Source organism: Thermobia domestica, chromosome 7 (assembly GCF_964235325.1).
Source record: "Thermobia domestica chromosome 7, izTheDome1.hap1.1, whole genome shotgun sequence".
Lineage (NCBI taxonomy): Eukaryota > Metazoa > Arthropoda > Insecta > Zygentoma > Lepismatidae > Thermobia > Thermobia domestica.
Genome location: NC_137460.1, coordinates 46,611,286 through 46,638,536, shown reverse-complemented (window position 1 = coordinate 46,638,536; position 27,251 = coordinate 46,611,286). Strand labels below are relative to the sequence as shown.

Here is a 27,251-nt window from a genome sequence, read left to right as displayed (position 1 = left end):
CCAAATATATCGTACACACACATACACATTCGATCTTTTTCATAATGTTTACGACCCATTCTTCAAAAATGCCTCTTTCATTACATAATTTCCTCGGTACTGAAAAACAAAAAACGATAAACGTACGAAAGTATAGAAAAATTATACACTATGCAATTGCTATTAAATACAGAGTGTTTGAAAACTATCTGTCCAAATTGTAAGATGTGACCGAGAGTACCAATTATACACTGACTGTCACAGAATATGCATCTGGAATTGTCGCGAATTGCTAATGGCGAAGACAAAGAAGGAAAAGTAATGAAACATACCACATGCGATGTAACGTAACTTTACAGTACATGCCAGAAAGAGCAAGCATCAACAGAAGCCTTACACCTTCTGCGCATGGTTGCCCGTACATGTTCAAACAATCTAGGTATATCTAGAAGATTTCCAGTTGCACCGCGTGCCTAACGACGAAATCGTGCTTTGTAGTCGGTAGTGGTAACGTATACAGTTCTCTTCTGCCACCACACAAATATCTAGAAAGGAATAAATCAAAACACGACAGTTTGTGTGATGGTGATGCGTGAAAAACAGAGCGCAATCACAGAATCTACTGACTTGAATATATAGCTTACAGATTAGTTGTGACTACATCGGCAGTGTGTGCAGGCGCATCATTTTTCCCACTGCAACAAACTACATATCAGTTTCAGTGTAAGGAAAAAATAGACAATTTTTCTATTTAGAAAGAAGTGTATTATTATAATTACCTTTGAATTTTTGTGTTTGATATTGGTGAGTTTGAAATCATCTTTACTTCTTGGTGAAATGACCTGGAACACATTTTCTTTTACTAGTATAAGAAAGTGAGAGAAGATAGGATTAAACAAAATGAGTGGTGACCTTATGAATTTGTTGTTTGCGACATTTTGATGGTTTCTTCCTTTTCTTATTCAATTCTTCATTGTTTGATGTAAACACATGGATCAATATCATAACTATTGTCAACAAAGCATCTCCAATTTGGGCTAATACTTTATATAAAAGACACTTGTATTTCATTCGAGCGATAAATGAATTTACTACAACCATGTACCCTTCATGGTGAAATTTCTAAACAATCAAAACGAATTTTTCCCAAGGCTAGTATCTGTCTATTAAATGAAAAAATATATATAATGTCCATAAGGAAGACGGTTGAATAAACCTGATCGACCCGAGCACAGTTCAAATTGTTTCTTGTTGTTTTCGCCACTTGCGATTGAGTCAGGGATGCTTCACACCAGAGGTAAGGGCTATGCCACTGTGTACCTAGCATAATGCAGTAAACTGTTAGGCATTTCTTTGTCAAGATTTATTAAGCAAAACAGTTCATTTATTTCTTATTGTGATAATGCCTCCAGATAGAGGAAGTAATGGTTACTCATACAAGGAATATTATATATATGGGTGGGTGGGTGGTGTATGTGTGTTTTTTCAACTAAAATTGTTCAATAGAAACACGATAAGACAACACGCACTGTTACAGAAAGATCCATTTAGATAAACTGACATGCTATGAGCGAATGATTGGTTCTTTTGCTTATACCTGAAAGCACAAATAGACATTACACATCGAGGTAAACAATAGAGTCCATAGAGAATAATGCACGTTTTATTGTGTTTCTGGATGTATGTTGTTCCTCAAAATATGTTCATTTCAGCTAGCCATTAGGTTATTATGAGGTGTTATTGAATAAACTGGGTGTCCTAGAATTTCAGTCTCATATAAAAAATTGAAATGTTAGTAATTTGGTATACATTTACTGGTAGTTGGAGAAGAATATAGTCCTATTATAGCTTTCGTTTCAGATGCGAAAGTCGCTATGAGAGAAAAAATAATTGTGGTAAACAAATGAAGAGAAAATAGATGTTACGTGTAGAACGTATAACACGAGAGGAAGATCACATATATCTGAAGAATGACCTATGGCTTAAAATCTTTACACTATTCAGTTTAAACTATGATAACAGTTCGGAAGTCTAGCGACATTGACAGTAGAAAAGAATTATTTTCGGATTATTAAATATTCCATGGATAAGTAAACATAACCAACTGACCCACTGAAGTAGGAGACAAAAATGTTCGCAGACAAAACTAATATTTGTTGTGTTGAACAGATACACACACACACACGCACACACACACACACACACACACACACATATATATATATATATATATATATATATATATATATATATATATATATATATATATATGTGTGTGTGTGTGTGTGTGTGTGTGTGTGTGTCAGGTTTTCATAAAATAAGAATCGCTGTTCAAAGAACTGTGAAGTCGTAACCACTCGACAGAATGCAACCAAACTTGGTAGAATTATACTTGGGAACATGCAGAAGCAGTTAGTGTACAAAAACAAAACAGTTGCAATTTTCGCCCCCAGAGGCAATTGTGGCGCTGTACAACTCCAAGTAAGTGCAGCTTGGAAGAAATACGACACTAGTGACGCTAAATGATAAGAAAAGAGTAATTTCCTCTCCTGTCCGTCTCGTGACATTGCTTACCAGTGCTCTAAATACTCTATGGTCAGTGGTGGGTTTACGAGGGAGGATTTTGGGCTGAAGCGTCCCCTTTAAATTCCTGGATACCTTTCAAAAACACAGTTAAATGTTAGTCTTTCCTCTACTCATAAATTGCAAGCTCCATCCAAAATTCCAAGAAAGGATTAATTTCAAATCTCACCTCAGAGGCTATTGTGATGCTGTTCGGTGCTAAGTACGGTGAGTGCGATATGGACGACAAATGACATTATTGACGTTGAAAGAAAAAAAATTCTCTGTGCGACGCGTGGCATCGATTTGTAGTCTATTAATAACCTTGTGATGTAGTGATCTGTTATAGGTAATGATGGTGATTTGGGGTTCTGCCCGAAGGAAAGTCTGCCGTGAAGGATCATGAGCAAGTGGAATTCATGGTGACTAGTACTGTATTGCATGATGATGACTTTCTAAGGACAGGATGTACAGTTTAACATAGGATCCGACTCACGTGTGTCTTCGCCGGGAATCGAAGCCAGGATCTCTTGATCACAATGAAAAAGGTGTGCGGAGAGAAAAGAAGCAAACATCGGGCATTAGCAAGGTCATAGCAGTTCACTTCTGGCATGTAGTGGAGCTCAAACCCGTCTCACAAAATACATGCACGCGTGAGTAAGCACTTGAGTCACTGGCGCAAATCCCGGGAGGATGAGGGGGGCATGTCCCCCAATTTTGGACCTGGGGGGACTGACCCCCCAATAATCTGACTTAAAAAGTGCTTTATGGGATAAGTGTGAAGATTTGTGTCCGACTGCCAGAAAAGAATGTAAGATGAAATTGAAATCTCTTGTCTTTTCCATTTTTTAAAAAGAATCGTATTCTGTAATATTTCAAACTGAACTTCGTGCTGTAGTGCGTTCAGTAGTCTCATCAATATGTATTAATTCCACTTTCGCTACTTGGGCACAAATTGCAATAAATGCCAGAGGAGGATATGCCCCTCTCCTCATGCTGGAAAGTTTCTCAGCTGTAGGTACGGGCACAATTTCCGGGGAAATGGGGAGACATGTCCCCCCCCAACATTGGAACTGGAGGCTCTCCCAATAATTCGATTTGAAAAGCGTTTTTTGCAGGTAAGTGTGATGATTGGTGTCCAACTGCCACAAAGGAAAGTGAGATGAAATTTGTTTCTCTTGGCTTTTCCATTTTTAATTAAAATGAAGGCGTGCGAATGTGCATAACGTAACCTGATATGAAATCTTATCTCCTCCTCTCCCCTAGGCCCTAGCACACGAAGAGTATATAAACTATAGAATGTCAGTAGAACCCATCTTTTCAGTAAAAGTGCATTTAATCTATTTGTAGCATCAGTCTGGGCATCTACACATGCTTCGTAAGCTAAGTAACTCTATAGCCTATGGAACCCGAAGGTTCAATGCCGCGTTCACAAAAGCTCTTCACTGACTTCTATCCTTAGCCAACTGGATCCAGTTTCTACTTTGTATTCCTATTTTTGCGAGATCCATCTTAATATTGTCTTCCCATCTGCGCCTAGGTCTTCCTAATGGTCGTTTTTCGATTGGTCTTACCGCTTACACTTTGAAAGCGTTACAACTTTCTTCCATCCCGGCTATATGTCCTGCCCACCTAAGCCTCCTAGACTTGGTGACCCTAACAATGTTTGGTAAGCCGTATAATTTACGTAGTTCCTCGTTATGAAGTTTCCGCCATTTCCCATTCCCGTTCCTCTTGGGTCCGAATATTCGTCTGAGTATCTTGTCCTCAAATACTTCCAGTCTTCCAGATGTTCTTCCCTCAAAGTAAGTGACCAAGTTTCGAAACCATACAGAACAACAGGTATGATTATCGTTTTATATATTGTAAGCTTCAAATTCCTCGAAAGAATTCGCGACGACAAGAGATTTTGAACTGAATAATAACACGAATTCCCTGTTTTAATCGACATTTAATTTCTTCGTGAATATGACTTTCGTCTGTTAATATTGATCCTGGATATTTGAAAGTATCCACTTTATCAAAAGTATTATTTACGATTTTAACGCATTCATAATTTGCCGTATTACGGTCCCGATGCACTTCCATGTATTTAGTTTCCTCTGCATTTTCTTCTAAATCCTTGTCCCTGCAAGCGTTTAATAAGATCTGCATTTCTTTCTATTGTTCTTCTATTATTTTCTACTAAATTTACATAATTAGCGTAAACATAACCTGTTGAACACCGTTCAGCTCTAGGCCCTGGTTGCTATCTTTGATTTTCCTTATAGCGTATTCCAGGACAAAGTTCAATAATAATTGCGACAATGCGTCTCCTTGTTTCAGGCCATTTTCGACGTGAAAGGTCGCGGACAAAAAATTTCCTACCCGGACTTCACTTTGAGATTCATTTAAACATGTCTTAATTGATCTAATTAGTTTTTTCAGTATTCCAAATTCTGTAAGAACGTTGTACAATGTTTATCTCCTAACCGAGTAGTAAACCTTTCTAACAATCAATAAATAGTTTATGTACCAGGGTATTGTATTCCCACTTCTTTTCGAGTATTTGGCGAATGGTAAATATTTGGTCGATAGTTGATCGTTTTTGTCTAAATCCACACTGATAATCTCCAATAATTTCTTCTGCGTATGGGGCCAATCTTGCTAATAGAATGTTTGAAAGAGTATTATAGGATGTTGACAGAAGAGAGATGCCTCACAGTCAGTTTTGTCGCCTTTTTTGTGAATTGGAACAATGATTGATTCTTTCCACTCTTGCGGCAATTCTTCCTTTTTGTAGATAAGGAGAATGAGTTTGTGTATCTTGTTCCACAATTTTTCACCTCCAGCTAAAATTAACTCAGCCGGAATTTCGTTTACATGCGGAGATTTGTGTTTCTTTATTTTTTTTTATGGCGATTTCTACTTCAAGTCGGTTGGGTTCTGGAATATACGGTTCTGCGGTGTGTACCTCCCTTTCTCCACGTACATTATTTTTTGGCTGCGTGTTAAGCAAATCGTCAAAGAAATCTTTCCGTCTGTTTAAAATGCTATCTGTATCAGTGAGAACTGTTCCATCAGCTTTCTTTAATACTAGCAGCATTCACCCCGCTTCGCTGCGGTCACCCCGGAACGCAATAAACTTTGTTACTTAGATAATTTTTACTTTTTCGCTTTCAAATTGCAGTAAATGTTAACATTATAGCGCCTGTCATTTATGTTAACCCGCCGAGTGACACGGTCATGCGGGTTGCATATAAATGCGTTTATTTTTATACCTATGATGAACTAATAACAAAGGATTTGTACGTTATGGACACTTGAATGGTCAATTATCTCAAGACACTGGTAATTAAAAATTAAAGTGATATGATAAAAACCATCTAGGGTCCAAATCCTAATAACCCCCCAAAAATAAAAGAAATTGGTTCAGCCGTATTAGCGTGATGAGGGAACAAAGGATTTGTACGTTCTCTTTTATAATATAGATAAGCACGAAGTTGATAGCCTTTCTTAAATTCGTTGAGAAAGCCCCTTATACATGTCCCGAATGTTTTTATTTTTAATATTATCTTCAAGTTCCTAAATTTTAGCTTTCAGAAAATCGCGTTTCTTTGCTCTAAAAGGTTTGGAAGTTTCCCGGATGATGTCTAGGGAATTTTGTGTAGTTATTTCATTCGCATTTTGTAGCTAATGTACTTCTCTGCTAGTTCCAACCATGGTGTGTTCCTACGATTTTCCGCGTGTCCCAATTTTTCTTTTGAGAGAGGATACTTCGTAAGCAAAGAAAAGAATTCGATTGCTGGAATATTTTTCTCCATATCTTAAGGTTGTATCTGTTAACTAAAGAGTACATGACATGCGTCAGATTTCTGTAACGATTCCTGTAATGTTATTGAGATTATCATAATTTTGCTCAAAGAGTATTGTTGCGTGTGTCATACATAATTGATATTCTTTCTTCATAGTTTTGGGTTCATTATTTATATTATTATATTATTATAAAACAATTTTAACGTGGATCTTTGTGGTTGCCTAATTAGAAACATACCAATTATAAATATGCTTGTATTCAGATTTTAGAATGTATTCACGGCAGTGATTTGTAATACCGATATGTTTTACTACTTCATCTACATCGCCTAATATATTATACTCTACAACAGTTGATCAGATTCATCTACCGTAATATGAGTTTCATCTCCCTTCTCTAGAATAAGCATCAAATCTGTCCACCTCCCAATGTTGAAGACAATCAATGACGTATTTAGGATTTTGTTTCGAGGGACTATGCCCAACACAAGGAAGGAAGTGGGCAATTGCCCACCTGAGTTTGAGAATTAAATATATTTTAATTTATGCATAAATTGAAGTTATAATGGCAAGAATTGCAGACCGATAAATCCTATATGATATACAAAAATTTAGGAGTGAATCTAACCTTTTATTCTATTCATACAAGGAAAGGAAGGATTCTCTTGGCCTTCCTAATCTCCCGGGCTAATTGTTCCCCCGTTTTGATTTTCTTTAATTCAAACATTTCCTTCTTTTAAAAATAACTAAACGATATAATTTTCCCTTTATTATAATAACTAAAGACGTGTCATTTTGGAACACCAGTTTCGCTTACCAACTCCTCTTAGTTTTGGTGTTACTGGTGACGGCCGACTTGAATCACAACTGACAACGGTCGATAAAGTATGATAGGCGAAATGCAAGAAAGTAATGACAAGAAAAAGAAACAGAAAAGTAGAAAGGACGTAAGAAAGAACAAAAGGACGCAGTTCTTACATGGAATGAAATTTGACAAATACAGTATTATTTCTGAACTAAGAGCACAAGAAAATGGAAAGTCAATGACATTCTTAGAAATGATAAGAAAGATTATTTTTGTACTTGGAATGCGAAAAACTAACAAACTTATTTAGGGGAAAGCTTGAGCCCTATAGCCTCCTAAATATGCCACTGAAGACAATTCTGCTCTCCTGATCCTTTACAGCATTACAGCATTGTTTTTCAGCTTCATAAATATTTTGAACATCGCTTATATATATATATATATATATATATATATATTACGTCTATCTGTCTACCTATCAAACAACCGTTCGATTTATCATCTTTCATTCAACATTCAAATACTGCATAGAAATAAAGCTACATAGAAACGCAAGAAATAACCACGGAAATATGAAACACAATAGCGCTTCTTTCTCCTCTTTTCTTATGTTTCTGAAGCCGAAAGTCGGTTCGATATTTTTCCTCGGTCCGCAGGAATATCTTGCTTTCCGTTGTCTTTTCCCGGCACACACATTTGTACTGCTATCCATCCTGCTGTCACCCACGAAGTGATTATCCGTCGACATTCCCATTTCAGACAACCACGACCCGAAGGACAGACAGAAAGACGACCGCTAGACGCGGACAGAGAGGTTCACACACGAGTCAATAGACATTTCAACAAAAGCAGGCACCAAAATTTGAGTGGGAGGGTTGCAGCTGCGTTGCCAAGCTTTTAAAATCAAACATGGAAGCTGTTTTACTATGTTTTTTTTTTCAAAATCTAAAAAAGTATGGCATAGATATGTGTCTCCTCTAGGTTTGTTCAAATTTTGACGTTTGTAACTTTAATAATAAAGAAGAAAATAGTGAAAAACTTTGCTATGCTTTTTAAATGGGCTAACTTTCAAGGTTACTAGGGGTACCAGATCACCTTAAGAAAGAACTGTTCAAGACCAAAGTTAATATAAGAATGAAGTTGTCACTTGCATCAACAATGCCTGTGCCTGCTTAAAGAATGACCACGATACATTAAGACTTTCCACCCAAAGTACTTTGGAGAGCCGGCCTTAAGCCGAGCGCTTAAGGGAGCTTGGTGCTAGTGCCCTCTACTCTATTGTCCGGTTTAATCTACTCTTCAGTGTCGCTTTAACAGCATATTAGGCCCCAGATCAAGCAAGTGTGTTGTGGTCCCTATGACTAACTTTTGCTCCTAATACTTGTAATTAATACATGCCAGTCTCCTCGCGGGGCTCCCGGCCAAATGGCTATGGTGCCGTTAAGATGGCTCTGCTACTCTCGGTTGTCAAGTACGCACAACAACATATTGCAATACAGGTACATCCATGGATTCCACAGGGGAAGGCATGGCCTCGCCATAACAAGCAAATTAATAGTTTGTATTAAGTTTCCGGGCATAAGCAAATATTTTCTGAGTTTAATGCTGCAGTAGTTTCTTTATTCTTTTACGTTTACAACTTCTGTTGTAAAAATATATATTATGTCCAGGAAGTATTCTGCAACCCCCAAATTTCCCTACACACTCCCCTGGCGTTTGTGTAAAAAAAGGTATATCATTATTCTAGGTGCACACCCTCTTTTGTTTCGAACACCCCACTAAGGAAATGTCCCTGTCGTTCTTACTGATTATGTCATGTAATACTACCGTGCATACCGATATGTAATCAAACAAATCTTCTTCAGTGCGACTTCTTTGCATATCATTTCTCTGTCTTTCCATGTCTACATTTTCATTTGAGTTATTTCTCTGAACAAGAATTTTAGAAATGATTTTTAAAAAATGAATGAAAAGCTTGCCATCTTGGCCAGGAATATTAGGGATGATAAAAAATGCATCAAAGATTGCGAACTTGCCCAGTAATTAGTTTTTGGATCAGGGACCACAAAGCATATCATACTGAGTTAAATGATAGTTTGGATTTGGCTACACTGTATATGGTTCTCCAGATATAAAATGTACAAGAAAAATTTTGATTGAAACATATTGGATCTTGGATCAGGGGCCACAAAATTTTTGAACCGCTCCTAAATTGAGTTTTCGTATTTTCTGCGGAATATGCACACCATACTGAATTAAATGTTAGTTTGAGATTTACTATACTACTGAAGGTCAATTCACCTAAGATGGTCAACGTTTGTGCTCTCTACTTCTTACGACAATTCCTTCCTCCATCAACGGCTGTGCTCGATGTGGTGGCCACGAGACGACTATCAATCTGCAACGCAATTTCTACTGAAGCTGTGTGCGTTGAAGGTGAATGAGAGGAATTCTAGACCACACCGCTTAACAAGCTTTCCAGAGCCTCACTATAGTGGTGGAAGGTCTTGTTTCAGAAGGCCAAAGGCACAGAAATCCATCGATTACGGATCTGGTGACTTAACAGGTATAACAGACACACCAGTCTCCGTAGCCATACACCGATAATACGCGACAAAACTGGGAGCAGCGTGACAGGATGCTTTATCCATGTGAATCCATTCATTCTGGGTGTCCCTGCCTTACAACTGTGGGGTGTGCGTTGTGTATAAGGATAACATGATGTTCGTTTGAAAATAGGCTGCATTCACCTTGGCCTCCGAATTCACAGGATGCATTGACAACTTCCCAGGGGTGCAGACACCTGACACCACCATGATACCACCATGATATAATCTATTAATACCATGACAATAATAACATATTTTGGTTTGATTTATGACGTAAAGTAAAAGCTTACAATTTTTATTTCCGTCATTTTAGAATGAACACTCTCCCAACCAAGGATCTTATAAAATAGAGGATCTGCCCTTACAACAAAATCTTGAAGCCATATGTCACAGTTTCGCCACCCCTACTCTGCCCACTCCACCCAATAAGATTGCAACGTTTTGAACCAACAATCATGGCGGAAACGAAAGTAGCCAATCAGGCAATGGCAGAAACGAGAGTAGCCAAACAGACTTGTCAATGCTTTGTTGTTTTTTGGCTCCATCAATTTAATAGGATGAAGATACATATGGGCAGATCCTCTATTTATAACATCCTTGCTCCCAACGGAGATCGGGTCATTTTTGACACATGAATATTTTATTTCAATTTTTTCCCTATTTCTTCTTCCTTTTTCCGGTCATCGGTCTAGGTATGTTTCTTTTAACCTACATACCATGCAATAGCATTTCTATTACCCTAGCATTCTTTATTTGTCAACCACAAATAAATAATTCATTGTCTGGGACTTCAATGACCCAGTCTCTCTATTTATGTGAAAGATATTTTATTTGTCTTGTCTACCTCATACCCTCAGATTAGTTGTCATTTTTTCACTTTGAATGATCATTTCAATTCTACTCATTTCCTTAGCTCCTACATGTCAACACTCTTGCTAGGTGGGAGACAAATTGCCATATCAGTGGCGCAAATGCGGGATATTTCCTTCCTAATATGTACCAATGGAAACACATGGTAAAACTTATATATATATGTATATCTGGGTGAGTTTGTTTGGATTATTTGTTTGCGGGAAAGATCGTATGATATTGGAAAATTTCATTTTTACGAACGGGAAATTTCCCTTCACGAACTGGTAACACTGCCTGTCAGAGTAAATATCAAACTGGGGGTAGTAGTATATATATTTTGATAAATAGACCAAGACCAACAGTACCGGGTCTAGCCTGGGCCCCCAGTTTTTCGAGTGACACAAACAACTGAAGATATTAATATTTTTGAAAGTTTGTAGTAAGCTTTCATAGTCTGGGATCTGGCTTCCCCAACTTTTTATCTTCTAGATCCGTCACTGAAGACCAACATGCTCATCACAAGTATCAGGGTTTAAATTAATTGGAAATCAAGTAATAATACTATTGTTCTGCTTAAAAACAATTAAAATATTGATGGGTCAAAAATGATCCTATCTTCGTCGGAAGTGTTATTTCTAGTAGTCCTATCTTCGCTGGGCGAGTGTTAATTTTTATGATATTTAATAGTGCCTTATGTTTACTGCAGGAAAAAGATAATACATTTATAGACTTCGTTAGGATGGTGACTTTATCATATTTGAAACATTTTATTAACAATCGAGTGTAAAATAGAAGTGAATGCGTTCTGATTTTGTTCTGATTTCGTAAGAGGCAAATATGCTATCCAGCGAGAAAAAAAAACTTACATTATTTTGTGGAGTGTAATACATACAAAGAAAAACTTTCAAAGTACTGCACAAATTAGCCATGATATAAACCATATACACTTACGTGAAATGTAAATGGAATATTTAAGTAAATATGATCCATTGCATTCTTCATGTTAATCTACAAGAAACCATGGAAGTCAAGTAACTTATTGACTACATCTTTATTCAACTTGTCTCGAACTTTCTGTGATTATTAACCATGGTATTGTATTACAGTCTTTATAACTCTTCATCACGTCACGGTGTCGTATCAATTGTTCCTCGGAAGAACCAGATATTGAGTAGCCGTCAAAATTTCCAATTTAGCGTGTTCCAAACGGATACTTTAATACACCCATCTTACCAACAACACTTCAAAATATTTGAATAGTTTCGACAAAAGACACTTACAAATATAACCTTCATAATGCTAAGTGAAGTCTAACTGGATATTTGTAATTAACAAATATAATAATGCACTATATTTGAAAGTCTCAGTTTATTAATATACCATAAGTATAGTCCACTTCATCTTTAATAAATAATATTTTGAATAATGCAATCAATTTCAGTATTAAACGTTATTAAATACTTAGAGCCCATTTTGGAAATTAGCTAAAAAGGCAGAACCGAAGTATAATAACTATCATAATAGTATGATTATAGAGTAAGTCACTGTGATAATGTAAAATTGATAACATAATGTTCCACCCTGAGGTGTTATACTGCAAAGTTGATATAAACTTAATTGTTGAATTCAATTTTAAAAGAAAAATAAAATTACAATTTAACTTATAATGAAAATATATTTTTCATTAATGTATTGTTGATGCATATTTATCAAGACTAATAATTTAGTATTTCTTTCTCAATATAATTAAATAGTTTACTTGTATACGGCGTTCGATTGTACCATTGTTGACAGTTTACGGGGATTCCATAACTTAGAACAACACAAGTTAACCACAGACACTTGGATACCATGAATAATAGTATGTACAAGCCCTCTGAAACGCAAAATGTTAAATATTATTCCGCTTATTCTGCCGGTAAGTGGTATCAATCGCCATACAACCCACACCACACCATTTTGAACCGTACATCATTAATTAATTGACAAAAAGGTCTTTCATTTTGCTACGTCGGTATTGTGTACTAGCTTGACTTTTCTTACATTACTTTATTATTCTTGAAACCTATGTACTACGGAATCCAAAAGTCTCTTGAAGTGTGCATAAGTATTGATAACATACCAATTTCTTCCTAGGACGATGTTAATTAATATTATTAATTAACATCGTTCTAGGAACGAAATTGGTATGTTATCAATATCAATATATAATTTGTAGTTGAAAATTAATATAACACATTTAAATGTTTACCAAAAGCCACTTCACTTTCTTCCATATTATATGTACAAGAATATAACATAAGTGACAACTAATTCGTATATTTGTATCTATATTTACGATTGATATACTTTCAAATAGGCTTTATATTCAGAAAGCCGTCGCTAATATTAATCCAACTTAAATATTTAGATAGTTATATGAAAGTTCTCTTTTCAATCTGGGTGGTAGTAAAACAATACCAAACAAATGCCAAAGGTAATTTACCTACGAACCAATGCAATGAGTATAAAGATAAACTATTGTCCCTAGCTAATACATTTTTGGCACACTTCAATTAATACTTCGATATGTATATTCAGCAGAATACTAACAATAAAAGAGGAGACATATTTAACATGAGGAGATCCTTACTTACTCACATTTCTTAAGTATATTACCCGAAATGGCTTACAATATGTATTATTTCATAATACACTACTTTCCAATAGAATTATGTTAAATCCACTTCCATTTTGCAGCGTAAATAAATGTACTCTGTGACAAATACCAACAAGCTTGTTACTAAACCAAAACTCAGTAAGAAAAACACACCAATCAGATGTTTAATAGACAATGATACATTTCCCGATTCTGATTGCTCAAAGCCCATTGAGATGGCCATATCCTCCTCAATCTTATTACTTATTCCACCTTCAAACATATATAACAAACTAGAAGATATTTTACTGTAGAAGATTGAATGTTTTTGTAAAAGAAACACAGAATGTGCACTTGCAATTATTTCGTCCATAATATGAACACTTACTTCTACTTGTGTATGTTCAAATTGCTTTGATATTATATAATTTACAGTTACTAAATTACATTGAAAAGCGTAGCCACCTTCTGTCGAAATGTGATTTAAAACCCATAACTCAGAATAACCAGTTAAAAGGTTGTCATAGATAAATTTCGATGTAGGATCATTGTCAGTGAAAAATTGTTTAAAATCCTCATAACCTACCAGCTTGAGTCCAGAGGTAATAAGTTCACTCATAAAATTAAGGTCCTTCTGATATGGAGGAGAAGTCAGAAAACTTACAAGTGAACTAGTATACGCTGTGCATATAAGCAAGGAATACAATGCCCACATTATAAAAACAAATCTCAAGAACGTACGTTGAGAGGTTTTAGGAACTGAAACTCCCAAAAATAGAGACCAAGAATTCAATGTTGCATTTGCTATGAACCTATCGCCATCAAATATATTTAACTTTCTCAACATAGAGAGTAATACAACCCATGCGGAATTAAAGATAATTACAATAGTCCAACATGTGACCGTTAAAGGCAAGAAAACACACATCCATTGAGGAACTTGACGTGCTTTAGGAACCACCCACTTAATGTCTCTCGGCAATTGCGTTGAAACTGGGCTGGTACGTTCATATCTTTCTAATGTGGAAACAATACCACCAGTTGCAATATCTGCTCTATTGTTAACCACATCCCCAAACATCCCATAAGCAGATCCATTTTCCAATAGCCAACCCCACTTATGTCCATCTGCTGGTTTGTTTGCAAGTATTGAGAAATTCATTTTCTGTGACACAATTTTCAAAATGTTACCATCAATTCCTCCCAAACTAGTTGGATTATCGGGACTCAATGTAGTATGTGGAGGGTATTCAATAGTACTCACACGTAAAGGGCAAGAATGTAGATTACTAACTTTGTCTATGAACAGTTTTTGAAACTGCAAATTCTTATCTTCATCATATTGATCCATAATTGAAACATTATGTACAAAACCACATTTTCCATGTGAATAAAGCACGTATGTGTAAAAAACACAGTTTGACCCTGAATTTACTCCGATAATCACATTAACAAATCCCAAACCAAACAGCTGTTTAAACAAGAATTCTAATTCTCTTTGTTGTGTAGGTCCTGAAAGGATAAGCATAACTCTAGATGTGGCATGTATCCATTTTAAGATAGATTGATCTATATTAAATGTAGAGATCTTTTCTGTGTTTAAATAACCAACCATTAACACGTTTTCCAAATGGTAGACTGTATCCTTGAACACACTTAAGTCCGTAATAAGAATCGATGGTTTCTTTGTATTGTATAAGCAACCATCAAAGAAGCTGCGACTTCCTTCAGATTTGGATATTTCTAGTAGTATAAGTGTCTTTGCTTCAGTCATATTATCTGTAAAAAGTTCATTCGCACATATCTCCTGAGATGGAATGGTACCAATTGGGAATGGAACACAACTGTTTTTGTGTATGACAATGGCAAAATACAACACAAGAGAATATACAAGCATGGTTTCTAGTAGATTGCAGTTGTCATGTTTCTGAAATATTCAAATACGGCATTATTATGCTCTACTTAACATACATTTCTGTTTTAGTAAACACTACTTCTAAGCAAAACTACAAAACTATTGAATAGTCCTAAATATGAACAATGAATAATAACTTCCTGACTAGTAAGACAGAAGGACAGAATGTAAATCCTTTTAGTTGTAGAATATCACAATGAGGTAAATGCAAGTTATAATATATCACGCGTAGTGCATACAAATTGTTGTGTCATGGTTTGGTTTTGTATTGATATTAATGCTACTACTACTACTACTACTACTACTACTACTACTACTACTACTACTACTACTACTACTACTAATAATAATAATAATAATAATAATAATAATAATAGTAATAGTAATATTTTGATTTAGTTTTACAATTCCAGAAGCACAATGGACTTCCAAGTTAGCGAATTTAATATTGAAACAGATCAATAACTCCTGAATGCAATTGGAGGATAGTAAGACATGGAAACCTGTTAATTAATATATTTCTACCCCTATAGTTCTCAGTAAATAGATGCAGGAGATGATGGAACCTTATCTTACAATGCTGAATCGATTGTCAAAAAACAAGTTACTCGCCATGTGTTGCTGTTATTGTTCTACAGTGAGTTCAAGAACGAACAGAGACCATTGAAGACATGGAGCAATCTGGACGCTCTACAATGAATGGTTTGGACAGAAATGTTACCAAAGTGAAAAATCTCCTGGACTCCGACTGTCGTTTAAGTAAAAGATTAATCGGTGAAGATCTCATCATGTGCAAAACAACGGTTCAAAAAATTGTTTCTGAAAATTTGAACACGCGGAAGGCTTGTGCTCATTTTCACCCGGGGCCTTGAAAGAACTTTCTCTTTCAAAGTCTCCTTGCCCAAGGCAAGCATCTTGGAAGCGGTTCTGCATACGTGAAAGTAAAATTTAATCACGTAGCGCTATTCCAGCGAACACTCCATATTTAACGTTTTCTGCCGTTACAAAAATTCTAAAACAGCTTTTGTGTCACGAGTGATTCTCACTGCGTCAGAGCTCGGACGCTTCTTCCGCTTGGTGCGTTGCTTAACTTAGACGCCCCACCACAAACCTTCCGCTGAGGAGTGCGCTGTCGGTGACTGGAGCGCCACGCAGCGGACAGTCTCATTATTTTACGGACAAACCTGTAGAGAATCACTCTTAAGCATTATTTTATTATTACTATAGTGTGTATTTGCACAACTTGATACTAATTTTTTTTTAATACTTTACGCTCACTGTTAGATATCTTTTGGTTTTACCTTGTTGGAAAAGAAATAGTAGTAACATATAAAGCATTATAAATATGCAAAAAGATAACACTTTTAGAATAATATTTCAGTTTCATGAAGTTAAAAGAAAACATAATTTGGAATTAGATGAAGCATAATTGAACACAGAAGTAAAGATCATGTGGATCGCTCTAGCAATAACAAGCCTTACCATTCTACCTCACTTTTCCACTTTCATATATAGATTACTTAATTTTCATACAAGTTCATAATGCGTATATAGCAAAAGATTGAAACTTCATGTCCTTACTGAACGTTTTTATACTTTTATTTTTCCTGTCAACTTTATCTCCTTATTTTTATATTTTACTGGCTAAAGTATAACTACTAGAAAGAAGGAATGGGATTTCCTAGTTGTATCTCATATCTAAACTGTAGCTACAAATATCTTTAGTTTAACATTTCTTGCCTTTATCTACATACAACTATAATGCTTATTACAGTTATAATTATCATAGAGCCTCAAAGATATCAATGGTAGACTCAGGGTTGATTCCCGGCGAGAGCTAGTCTGATTCGGATCCTACACTAAACTGTAAACCTACGTCTCATATAACCTAGCTGCTGAAACGGACACCAAACTGAAAAATCAATCAGTCAATTAATTAATTAACGATCTTAAATGTCACTTAGTGCCTTACGTCCTTTTCAAGCTAGCTACATACAGCACATTTCAAATCATACATTTCAGATTACACACTAAGTTCAATTTTTATATTGAACGTAAGTAGATAGTTCTAGTTCGACACGTGCTTACAAAATATTTCTATCGTGACGTATAACACTATATTATAGAAAATAAACACTTTTAGTAGCTATAGCTACAAATGGAGTTTCGATGTATGTTATGTCCATACCCATTTATTTTCCTTAAAAGCAAATTATAAATAAAAATCCTAAGTGGAAAAAAGGTATATTGCAAATCATGATTGCAGATTTCTTTTATATTAAACCGCACGTGTATTAAGATCTATAAGTGTGATTCGTAATTACATGCTAACTAACTCACATTTCTAATATCATTCCTTACGCTTAATTTTGTTTTCATTATTTTCGTTCTTCAGATAACTTGGTACTAAGGAACACAAAATGTGTAAGGAATATATATGCTGTATAAGTTATTCAACTTATAGACAAAATTGAAAGGTCATTTATTCAACAGGCTAAATTCAGATATATTGCATTGAAAATCTATTACATAATAATACATACAGGGTGTTTCAGAACAACACCAACAACGTTTGGAAGGTGATTCTTGACACCAAGACAAGACAAAAAATATACACCAACCGGGTGCACAAATGCTTCCATTCGGAGTTATAGGTTACCAAAAATATCAAGAAATGAACATTTTAAGGTCCAAAGCTTCAAAACTATGGAACCTACCGTACTCGGGTCAAGACTTCACTTATGAACTAATATGTGTGCTATCCAAAAATACATGTTTCAAAATCCTAAGGTACTCACGCAAAATTTTTATAGAGGTTGTTTGGCTACGGGCATATAATTTGAAATACTCACCAACTACCTCCATAAAAATTGTTGCGGAAATACCGTAGTAAGATGCAAGTAAAAACACATTAAGAACAAACAATAAAGAAACTACGTCCATCTGATGAACAATAATAAGAAATGATATAAAATGCAATGAGCTGATCAGTACGGTACTGTACACCTACTTTTTGGGCCACCCTGTATATTACCCTTTCTTCCTCCAAGTAGTACCTTCAAAGTAAAATAAAAAAAAAGTAGCAGACCTGAACCTCATCTATGTCGAAAATTTTATCGAGATCGATATGGTGGTCCAAGAGTTGTTAGGTTACAAATATAGTGACTTTCATTTCTACATAAATTGTCGCATTAGAAACCAGATATTTGTTTACATACAAAATTTTGTACATAAAGTTTATATAAAAGTCTATATTAGAATATTAAATAAAATAATAATTATATGTTTTAGTGCATTAGTATTATTGAAATTTGCCTACTGATCTCTTTTTTTTAAGAAATAATTTTAAAAATAACAAAATTTCACCAGATCAAAGAGCACATTAAGAACTCAGTTTCATTCAAGAGCCCCTATTTATTGGAACAGAAACGCTTCATGATAGTAGATGTGTATGTGACTGTAAAAGTTTTGTAATTAATGCACAATTACGAATAAAGAACTAAACAGCACATAAAGGAAATGAGTGCAGACTATTAACTTTAAAAAATAATTACAATAGTTTTATTTTCGAATGCTTCTTTTTTAAACATTCGTAATATTGAAATTTTTCAACTTTCATTTTTCACACATTCAAAAAAAAAACGGTTCTATTACTAGTACAATTATCCTATAACATAGATTTTTGTTATTTTCCCAATTTTTCCAATTATCCCGAAAGAAATCGGAAAAAACGGTTTATTATCAACATGTTCAAAATTTTCGTAAATTTTACAACACTATATTTAACACTAATATATCAGTCATTTCTTAAAAATCATTTTTACATATATTCCTCTCCTCCAAGTTACGGGGCTGAATTTGGACTTACACGGCATCGGACGTGTCACTGTTTAGCTCAGCTTTCGCGAAAATTATGAATTCGACACAAACATCGCCCATTTTTGATCACTTTTAAATATGTTCCCATTCACCCTCCACTAAGTTGCACCGTCAAGGTGAAATGATAAAGATCATCCCAGGCCCGAATCTCATCTATGCTGAAAATTTGATCGAGATCGGTCGGGTGGTTCATAATGTATGTAGTTACAAACAAATTGTAACAACCTGTTTTATCGGTTGTTTACATTTATGTTGGGGTTGGCCCCCGTATGGTACTACTGTACCAATCAGATTGTTTTGTTATTCGTGTTATGTTGTTTGTTATATTCTTTAGTAATGCTAATTCGTTCTTGTTGTTAGTAAAAAAATGGCACAGAGGTAATAAGAGTACCCAGGCTAAATCTTGATATGAGACACGAAACACACACCAAGAATCTTACTCCGAAAATTTCGAATGTTTCACTAAAACTAGTTACTATAGATTTGTTTCAATTTGTTTCAAGTTATAGCAATAGCTTCACTCCCATTATATGTGTTGTTCTTAAAAACAAGCTTAATATATATATATATATATATATATATATATATATATATATATATTTAAATCTGGTTTCAATTTGCTATTACCTGAAATACAACAGTAAATGCCACTTAGGTGTACTGTTTACGTTGCTCTTCTGTTAATAACATAGCGATCATTCTGGCTATTACCGCGAGAGGGCATTCGAATCACTACTTGATGCAAACGTAATGCTAAAAAATAAAGATGGCGGATCACGACTCAGTTAAACCTTTTCGTTGCGGTGATGACGGGTCAACAAGAACCAGAAAAGAGTAAGTGCGTTTTGAATTATATATTAAATGTTATTCTCAGTAATTTAGAAATTTAAATTTTATATATGCAATTACGGTTCATGAGGTTAGGTCCTAGTATTGCTATACAATTGCTATAAAAACTGTTTCAATTATAGTCAAGTATGTAATATTAAAAACGCGTTTATTAAGGCCTGGTTACGAGAGAGGAATGACGCAGTTAATCATCACATATTATATTAGGTAGACGGTGACCGGGTCAGTGCTCCTAAAATTTTGAAAATTTCATAACCAAAAATGTTAATTTGGAAGTAAATCTTGTCAAAATCGTCGATTAGGTCAACCTTGTTTGTTTTGAAGAGAAGAACCGAGGAGCCTGACTAAAATAAATTTCATAATTAACCTTTTTCGGAAAAAGGCCACCGAGTATCACCTCCGCCATTACTAGGAATATAAAGTGATGGGGCAGGAGGTGTAATAGTCGAAATCTATTTCTTTCACCCACGAGGATTGCCTTTTAAACATTGTATAGAGTGTGGAACTGGTGATTGGAAGAAGTGAACTTCGACGTGTAAAGTTGCAGGTGGGAAATTCATAACCTCTTCCTGCAGAGATACGGATGGTAGGAGCCCGTCTGTGTAGAAGTACCGGAGAACTGGTAATACCAAAATTTTCCTTTTTCAACTCTAGGCCATATAATAATTTACCGAATGGAAGTCTTCATGATTAGTATGTGCAACTAAGTAAGAATGCGTTACGCGTCCCTATAGCTCATCATGTTTTATCCACTCATATAAATATGTCGTAAGTATATGTGATTAAATTATTAAATTTGGTGTGTTTAATACGTGCACTTGAAAATTGTCTTGAGAAAGTGTGTTTCTATTGTGTCACCAATTGGCTTGACCGGGTAGAATTTTACTTTGAGCGTGCCTCTACATATCAATGTGCCTTTTAATATTGCTTCGTAATATATTTTGATTGTTTAGGTTAGGGTGAAACTTTACTTTGAGCGTTCCTCTAAATATAAATGTGCCTTTTAATATTGCTTCATAATATATTTTGGTTGTTTAGGTTAGGGTGAAACTTTACTTTGAACGTACCTCTAAATATTTTGTCTGTGTAGGTTAAGAAAACTTGTGCTTTGAACGTGTCTCTAAATTTCAATGTGCCCTTCGTATTGCCTTGTGATATATTTTGTTTGTGTAGATTAGGGAAACTTTACTTTGAACGTACCTCTAAATATTTTGTCTGTGTAGGTCAAGAAAACTTGTGCTTTGAACGTGCCTCTGAATCTGGATGTGCCTCTTAATATTGCTTTGCGATATCTATCTTGTCTTTGTAGGTTCGGTAAAAGTTTACATTGAACGTGTCATTAGTTCTATACAAATGTTCTTTTATTTCGTGACTACGTATTAAACGCATATTTGCCTTATCCCAAGGAATATAGATTAATTAAAAGTCACTCAACTTTCCACTCTTAGATGAAATGTAGCCTGTGTATCCATCACTCTCAAAAACAAACAATTTGTGAATTTAAAAATGCTGACAAGCTGAAAACAAATGATAATAGTTTTGATAATGGCGTTCTAGTTTTTTTATGATATGTGAACCCTGTCGTATAGATGTGAACGTAGATTTCTTTTTTCATTGATCATTTGTAAATAGTTCATATCACATTAATAGTAGTGCTTTTTCATGGTAGATGTATTACGTAATTGATACATAAGCTAAAGTAAAGCAATATACGCTACTTAATTACCTTTGAGTTGAAATGAAAATGTGGTAGCAATAAAATAGGCTTATGTTGTCGCTTTATTTGATGAATGACAGGGGTTATAATTAATGAACGTCCATATAATAATACTTTTGGTAAATGAATAAGTAGAGAGGATGGACCACTAGTTCTTGAGTGATTGTGAATTAAATATGTATTAATGAAGATATTGAAAGTTGAGAATCTAGACAATGTTTTATGCTAAATTAATGTAACCATAAAATTCGATAAAATGTATTTGACATACTGCGATGTAGGCAAATATTTAACAACAATATTTTTTTTCTGATACTTGTTATGATGTAATTGTTTAATAATTGGCAGGAATAAATAGTCACGATAATTCGACTTTATAATTTCAAATAATGCCCATAGGTTTAAGCTTATACAATTCCAACTATTCATATGTAATTTTTTTTTTCGTAGTGTACAATTTAAGTTTAACAACGCTGAGTTTTCTTTCACTCTTGGTTGGCCGCTAAACAAGAACTTGAAATCTTCCGATATTTTCCGTTGCGCGTATGAATTAAAAATTCTGTTAGGTTAGATTAGCCCTAGTAGATAATAACTCCATTTCTTATAAATATAAACGTATGATATATTATATGGATTAGAAACAGTTAGGAAATCTAAAGCTAATATAACCTGATTTTTTTTCACAATACCTTGAAATGGTGTTGTTATAAAATGACTTTCAATTTTATACACGACAAGATTATTAAATCTAGAAAAAACCTGACCCATCTACGGTAGGTCCCATAGTTTTGGAGCTGTGGACCTTTAAAGTTCATTTTCTCATGTTTTCGGCAACCTATAACTCCGAAAGGAAGCATTTGTGCACCCAGGTTGGTCTATACTTTTCGCCTTATTTTGGTGTCAGGAATCAGCTCCTAAACATAGTTGGTGTTGTTTTGAAACACTATATATATATATATATATATATATATATATATATCTTATGGTTATAATTACCGTACAACTGTAAAGATGTCAGTGGGAGACTTGGGTTCGATCCCACATTAAGCTATAAGTATTCGTTTTTTATAACCTCGTTGCCGAAAAAGGTACTAAACTGAAACGTAATCAATTAAAGATCTCAAATGTCAACCAATCTAGTACGTTACCTCCTTTAGTCGCTAGCTATTGTACAAAGCATCCAATGCTATCAGAGTCTATACTAAATTCATTCTTTATATTGAACATAATTACACGATTCTAGTACGACTCGTGCTTACAAAATATTTCTATCGTGACATATATTACTACATTATAAGCACTTTTTGTAGCTATAGCTACAGATGGAGTTTAGATTTATAACACGCACAGTATAACATAACAGCTATATTTTATTACCTTAGAAACATATTATATATAAAAATCCTAGGTGAAAAGAAAGGATATTGGTTTTTAAATATTAATACGCACGTGCATTTAGGTCTCAAAGTGTGGTTCGCAATTACCATAAAAATGTTACATGACGGCAAACACATATTTCTATATTGTTTGTTATGCTTTCTTTTATTTTCGTTCTTTGCTTTTGTTCTTCAGATAACTTGGTACTAAAGGACACAAAATGTGTATGAAATGTATAGAATATGTTCTATAAGTGATTTTATTTTTAGCTATAATTAACAGGATAATTTATTTCACACGCTAAATTGACATATGAAATGAAATATTTCAGTTTAGCGTCCCATGATATTCCCTTTAGGCTACGGAAGACGGTGATTGAGGCAAGTGAATGATAATAGAAGAATTGGTGGAATGAGTAAGTGGGAGGAAACGGGAATACCCCGAGAAAAGCTAAGGACACGATATTAACCATCACAAACTTATTTGGCCGGGTATCGAACCAGGGACATCACGTATCAGAAGTAAGTGCTCTACTACTGAGCCACCGTGACCCCTAAATCAAAATATGTTGAATTAGAAATGTATTGTATTCAGGGTGTCCCTAAAACTCGGAAACGGTGAAGTATATGTCAAAAGGAGAAAAACATGTATTTCATCATTTAAAATGTACTACACACAGAGGGAAACAAAATTTTCAAATGGCAAGGGGGATCAAGTAGAATATCGTTTGAAAGCTATTTTCAAAAGAAAGACGATGAAATAAGTTTCGATTACGTATAGTAAACCTGTACGAAATGGCGACAAGTCAAAATGTTAATACATATTGCATTGAAAAGTCTTTGGCCACCCCTAGAAATCTGAAATGGCTCAACAGATATCAAAACTGAAAAACACGTATTTCGTCATTTCAAAAGTAGAGGGAAGCAAAGTTGCTCCAGGGTCTTTCGGAGGGTCCCAGACGGAATCCAACTCAAAATTTTAAAATTGCACTTGGGGCGAAGTAGTATATCGTTTGAAAGCTATTGTTAAAAGAAGAAGATGGAACACAAATATTAGTACTTGTAATAGGAATATTAGTAATAGCATCAGAAGAGGTAGTAGGCACACTTCTACTGGAAATAGGACTGTCTCAATTAGTAATTCAGGCATGACACCCAGTTAATTAAACCCTTCAATAGATGTGACTGTTTACATATCTCTCAGTTCACCCAATCCCTGTTCTTTCGGACACGGTTTGCATAGCTGTTCCGAACTTGTATTGTCATAATTCTTTTACAAATAACTTTCAAACAATATGGTACTAGACGCTTTTCCTATTCGCAAATTTTAAGTTGGATCTGTAACAAAAGCCACCACTGAATCTTGGATTTGGAAGAGGATCGTCAGGACGACTTTTATTAAATATAGAAGCAGAAAATGATTATAAAATCAAATTATACTGCTTAACATCGAAATAGAAAAGAGAAATGTAACATTCTTTTTTATTTTCGAAAAGGAAGTAAAAAGTAAAACCATAACGATTAAAAAGAAATTAAGAAAAAGGTGAAAATGTTGAATAATATTTCCATACGGCAACACGGTTTCCTTCTTCCTTGGAACGAAACGGATTCCCAGCCGGTGAGTTACGTACGGCATTGCTCCGGTGTGAGGATGTCTGCTTGGGACTTCTGTGACCAAGAGGAAGCGTGGATTCGCTGCACGATCACGAGTTTGTCTTTCGGAGTGTTAGGTACTTCGTTTAACCTTTGTTTAGTATATATAAAGGAGACCAATTTTTATAGTTATCAGTTACGAATATATCAGAAGAAAATTATAAAACTAAGAATCGGTATATTCTCGCGAGTGTCGGAAAGTGGGCAGTAAAATGGAGTCGTTAAATAGCAAGGGATTAAGTTTAATCCCAATACGAATAATCGATTCTGTCACAGAAAAAGACTTAAAGTGAATGATTTTTGGGTTATCATGCCAATTATCAGTTCGTTTGTTTGTGAAATGATCGATGAAAATCGATCACTCCACTTTATTTCGTCTTTCCTGATTACCTTATTACTTCTTTTGAAAGGATATCTTCTTCTGTCTTTTCAAATTCTATTGTTATTTGTGGTTAATAGAGTGGTTTAGTAGGAGTTAAATCGAAGGTCACTATTCCGTCTAAAGGAGAGAGACGACTAGAAGCAGTTTCGTAAGAAAAGGTATTTGACTACCATTATAAGGTAAGAATCAGTTTAATTTTTGTATCTCCCTGTGTCCCTTGTCAATGTTAGGGAATATTTTTCTCAAATGTGTGGTTGTCTCTTAGTGCGCTTCCTATAATAAGGTTTTAACTTCCGTAGTTCGTTAAATAAGAAAACTATCTAGACCGTATTTAAATTATTAAGCCATGTTTCACCAAAATCTCAGCTCGATTCTTAGGAACGATTTTTTGCAGCAGTCAAAGGAGGAGGAGATCGTTTGTTGCCTGGAAATACTAAAATATATATATTTGCATGAGAAAATATTTGAAAACTGAAATTAATGTTGGAACTTTGACGGGATCAATCCCAGTGCTACATTAGTGTGAGTACGTTACGTGATGTAGATTAAATTTTTAAAAGGTAAAGAAAGTAAAAGAGGAAAAATTGCATTAAGATTAAGGTTAGGTGGAGGTACCCCCCAGATTTCTCATATCAGTAACATTTGAGAGTTGCATAAATAATTGTGACCTTAGATAGCATTGAAACTATAGAAGATTCGATAATAAGTAGGCAGCGGCGTGCCGTCAAGGGGACTAGGGGACTAGGCTAGTCCCCTGGAATTTTAATTAAAGTATTTTGTGATAAATATATACCAAAGAAAACGAAAACATTGTTTGTATTTCTCTGTTTTTGTAAAATAACACTATTTCAATTATTCTGACACAACTATAGTCAGCGCCCGTGTGCTGGGTGCGACAGCGAAGTGGAGATCGGAAACGCTCGGGTTTTAATCGGCTTTTCTCGGGGAAGGGAACAGGGTCGAGTCAGCTAGTCCTCATATTATGTTGTCTAAGCTCTAAGCATGGGCGTTCTATCGCAAGCGAATTTAATGCTCGTTTGCTTTTTACAGTGAATAGTTTTAACGCTATTAAATTTATAGTATTAATCTTAACACTTTAAGAAATCTAGGGAAGTGTGAACTTTTTAGATTATCAATATATTTTGCAAATGACTCGAAGAATAAAGTGTGGAAGGGGACTCGTCTGAGAAATCAAGTCCCTTGCGGCAAAGCGATGGCGCAAGCAGTGATATTACTTCAAATGGTATAGGGGACAGTAGGGGCGGGGATCGGCCGTTTCAGTCTTGTATTCTGGACCATTGAATTCCTTAATTTTCAAGAAATGCAACAAATAATAACCAGTAGTAGAACAACACCAAACATTTCCATTTAGACAAAAATGAAAGATTATATGCATAATATCAAAACGGATTATTTGCTTCTTCAAAATAGTTAACTGCATGTAAGACAAGAAACAAACTGTATTGCTGGCCTTGTACTCTGTTCCACATAGAAAAGGACGTGTGGAATAATGATGGCTTTTGTGACATGAATAATTTTCACAAACCCAAGTTGCGCCACGAAAAGTGTTATTCACACCTGTCCACAATAACTAAATTGAAAACTTTCGCGAAACCAGAATTGATTTTCAATTGAGCGAGCAATGCAGAAGTTGATTCAAACCGAGAACTAATGAACCGATTGATTTATGCCTCTTGTTTTATGGCTAAACAAGAGCTATCATTTAGAAGTCATAACAAATAGGAAGATTCTGTCAATTAGGGAAATTATATTGAAGTAATTCAGTTACTTTCTAAGTACGACACTAAATGGACTTGCAGGGGCGCCTGAAGAAAATTTTCTAGGGAGGGGCCCATCTTCATGGTTGCTATGTTGCGTCTGGTATTTCTGGTATTTAATATACGTGGTTTGCTATATTACGTATACATTTTCGTGAGCCAGAGGAAGGTCCGGGCCCCACCCTACCCTCTCGTTCGGGCGCTCATGTTGACTTGTCATCTTCACAGCATGGGAGTTTTTAAAGGAAGCTATTCAACAGAATTCAGAATTATATTATTAAATGTGTTTGGTGAGTAATTCCGGATAAAATTAAGTCAGAAATAAACAATACACTTCTTACAGCAATAATGTTGGACAAAACTACGGACATTGCAAAGATCTCTCAACATTCAATCGGTACGTGAAAGACGGCAATTCATGAAAGACATTTGGTTTGCATATGTTACTAGTGATTGCACTGC

At 35.0% G+C, this 27,251-nt stretch overlaps 1 protein-coding gene across 1 annotated transcript; it reads right to left on the bottom strand.

Moving 5' to 3' along the window:
- Positions 1 to 13,313: 13,313 nt before the first annotated feature.
- Positions 13,314 to 15,137, bottom strand: LOC145689171 (glutamate receptor ionotropic, delta-1-like). Its single transcript, XM_081763301.1, has one exon. It carries the CDS (start codon positions 15,135 to 15,137, stop codon positions 13,314 to 13,316), a length of 1,824 nt encoding a protein of 607 aa, XP_081619427.1.
- Positions 15,138 to 27,251: the final 12,114 nt, after the last annotated feature.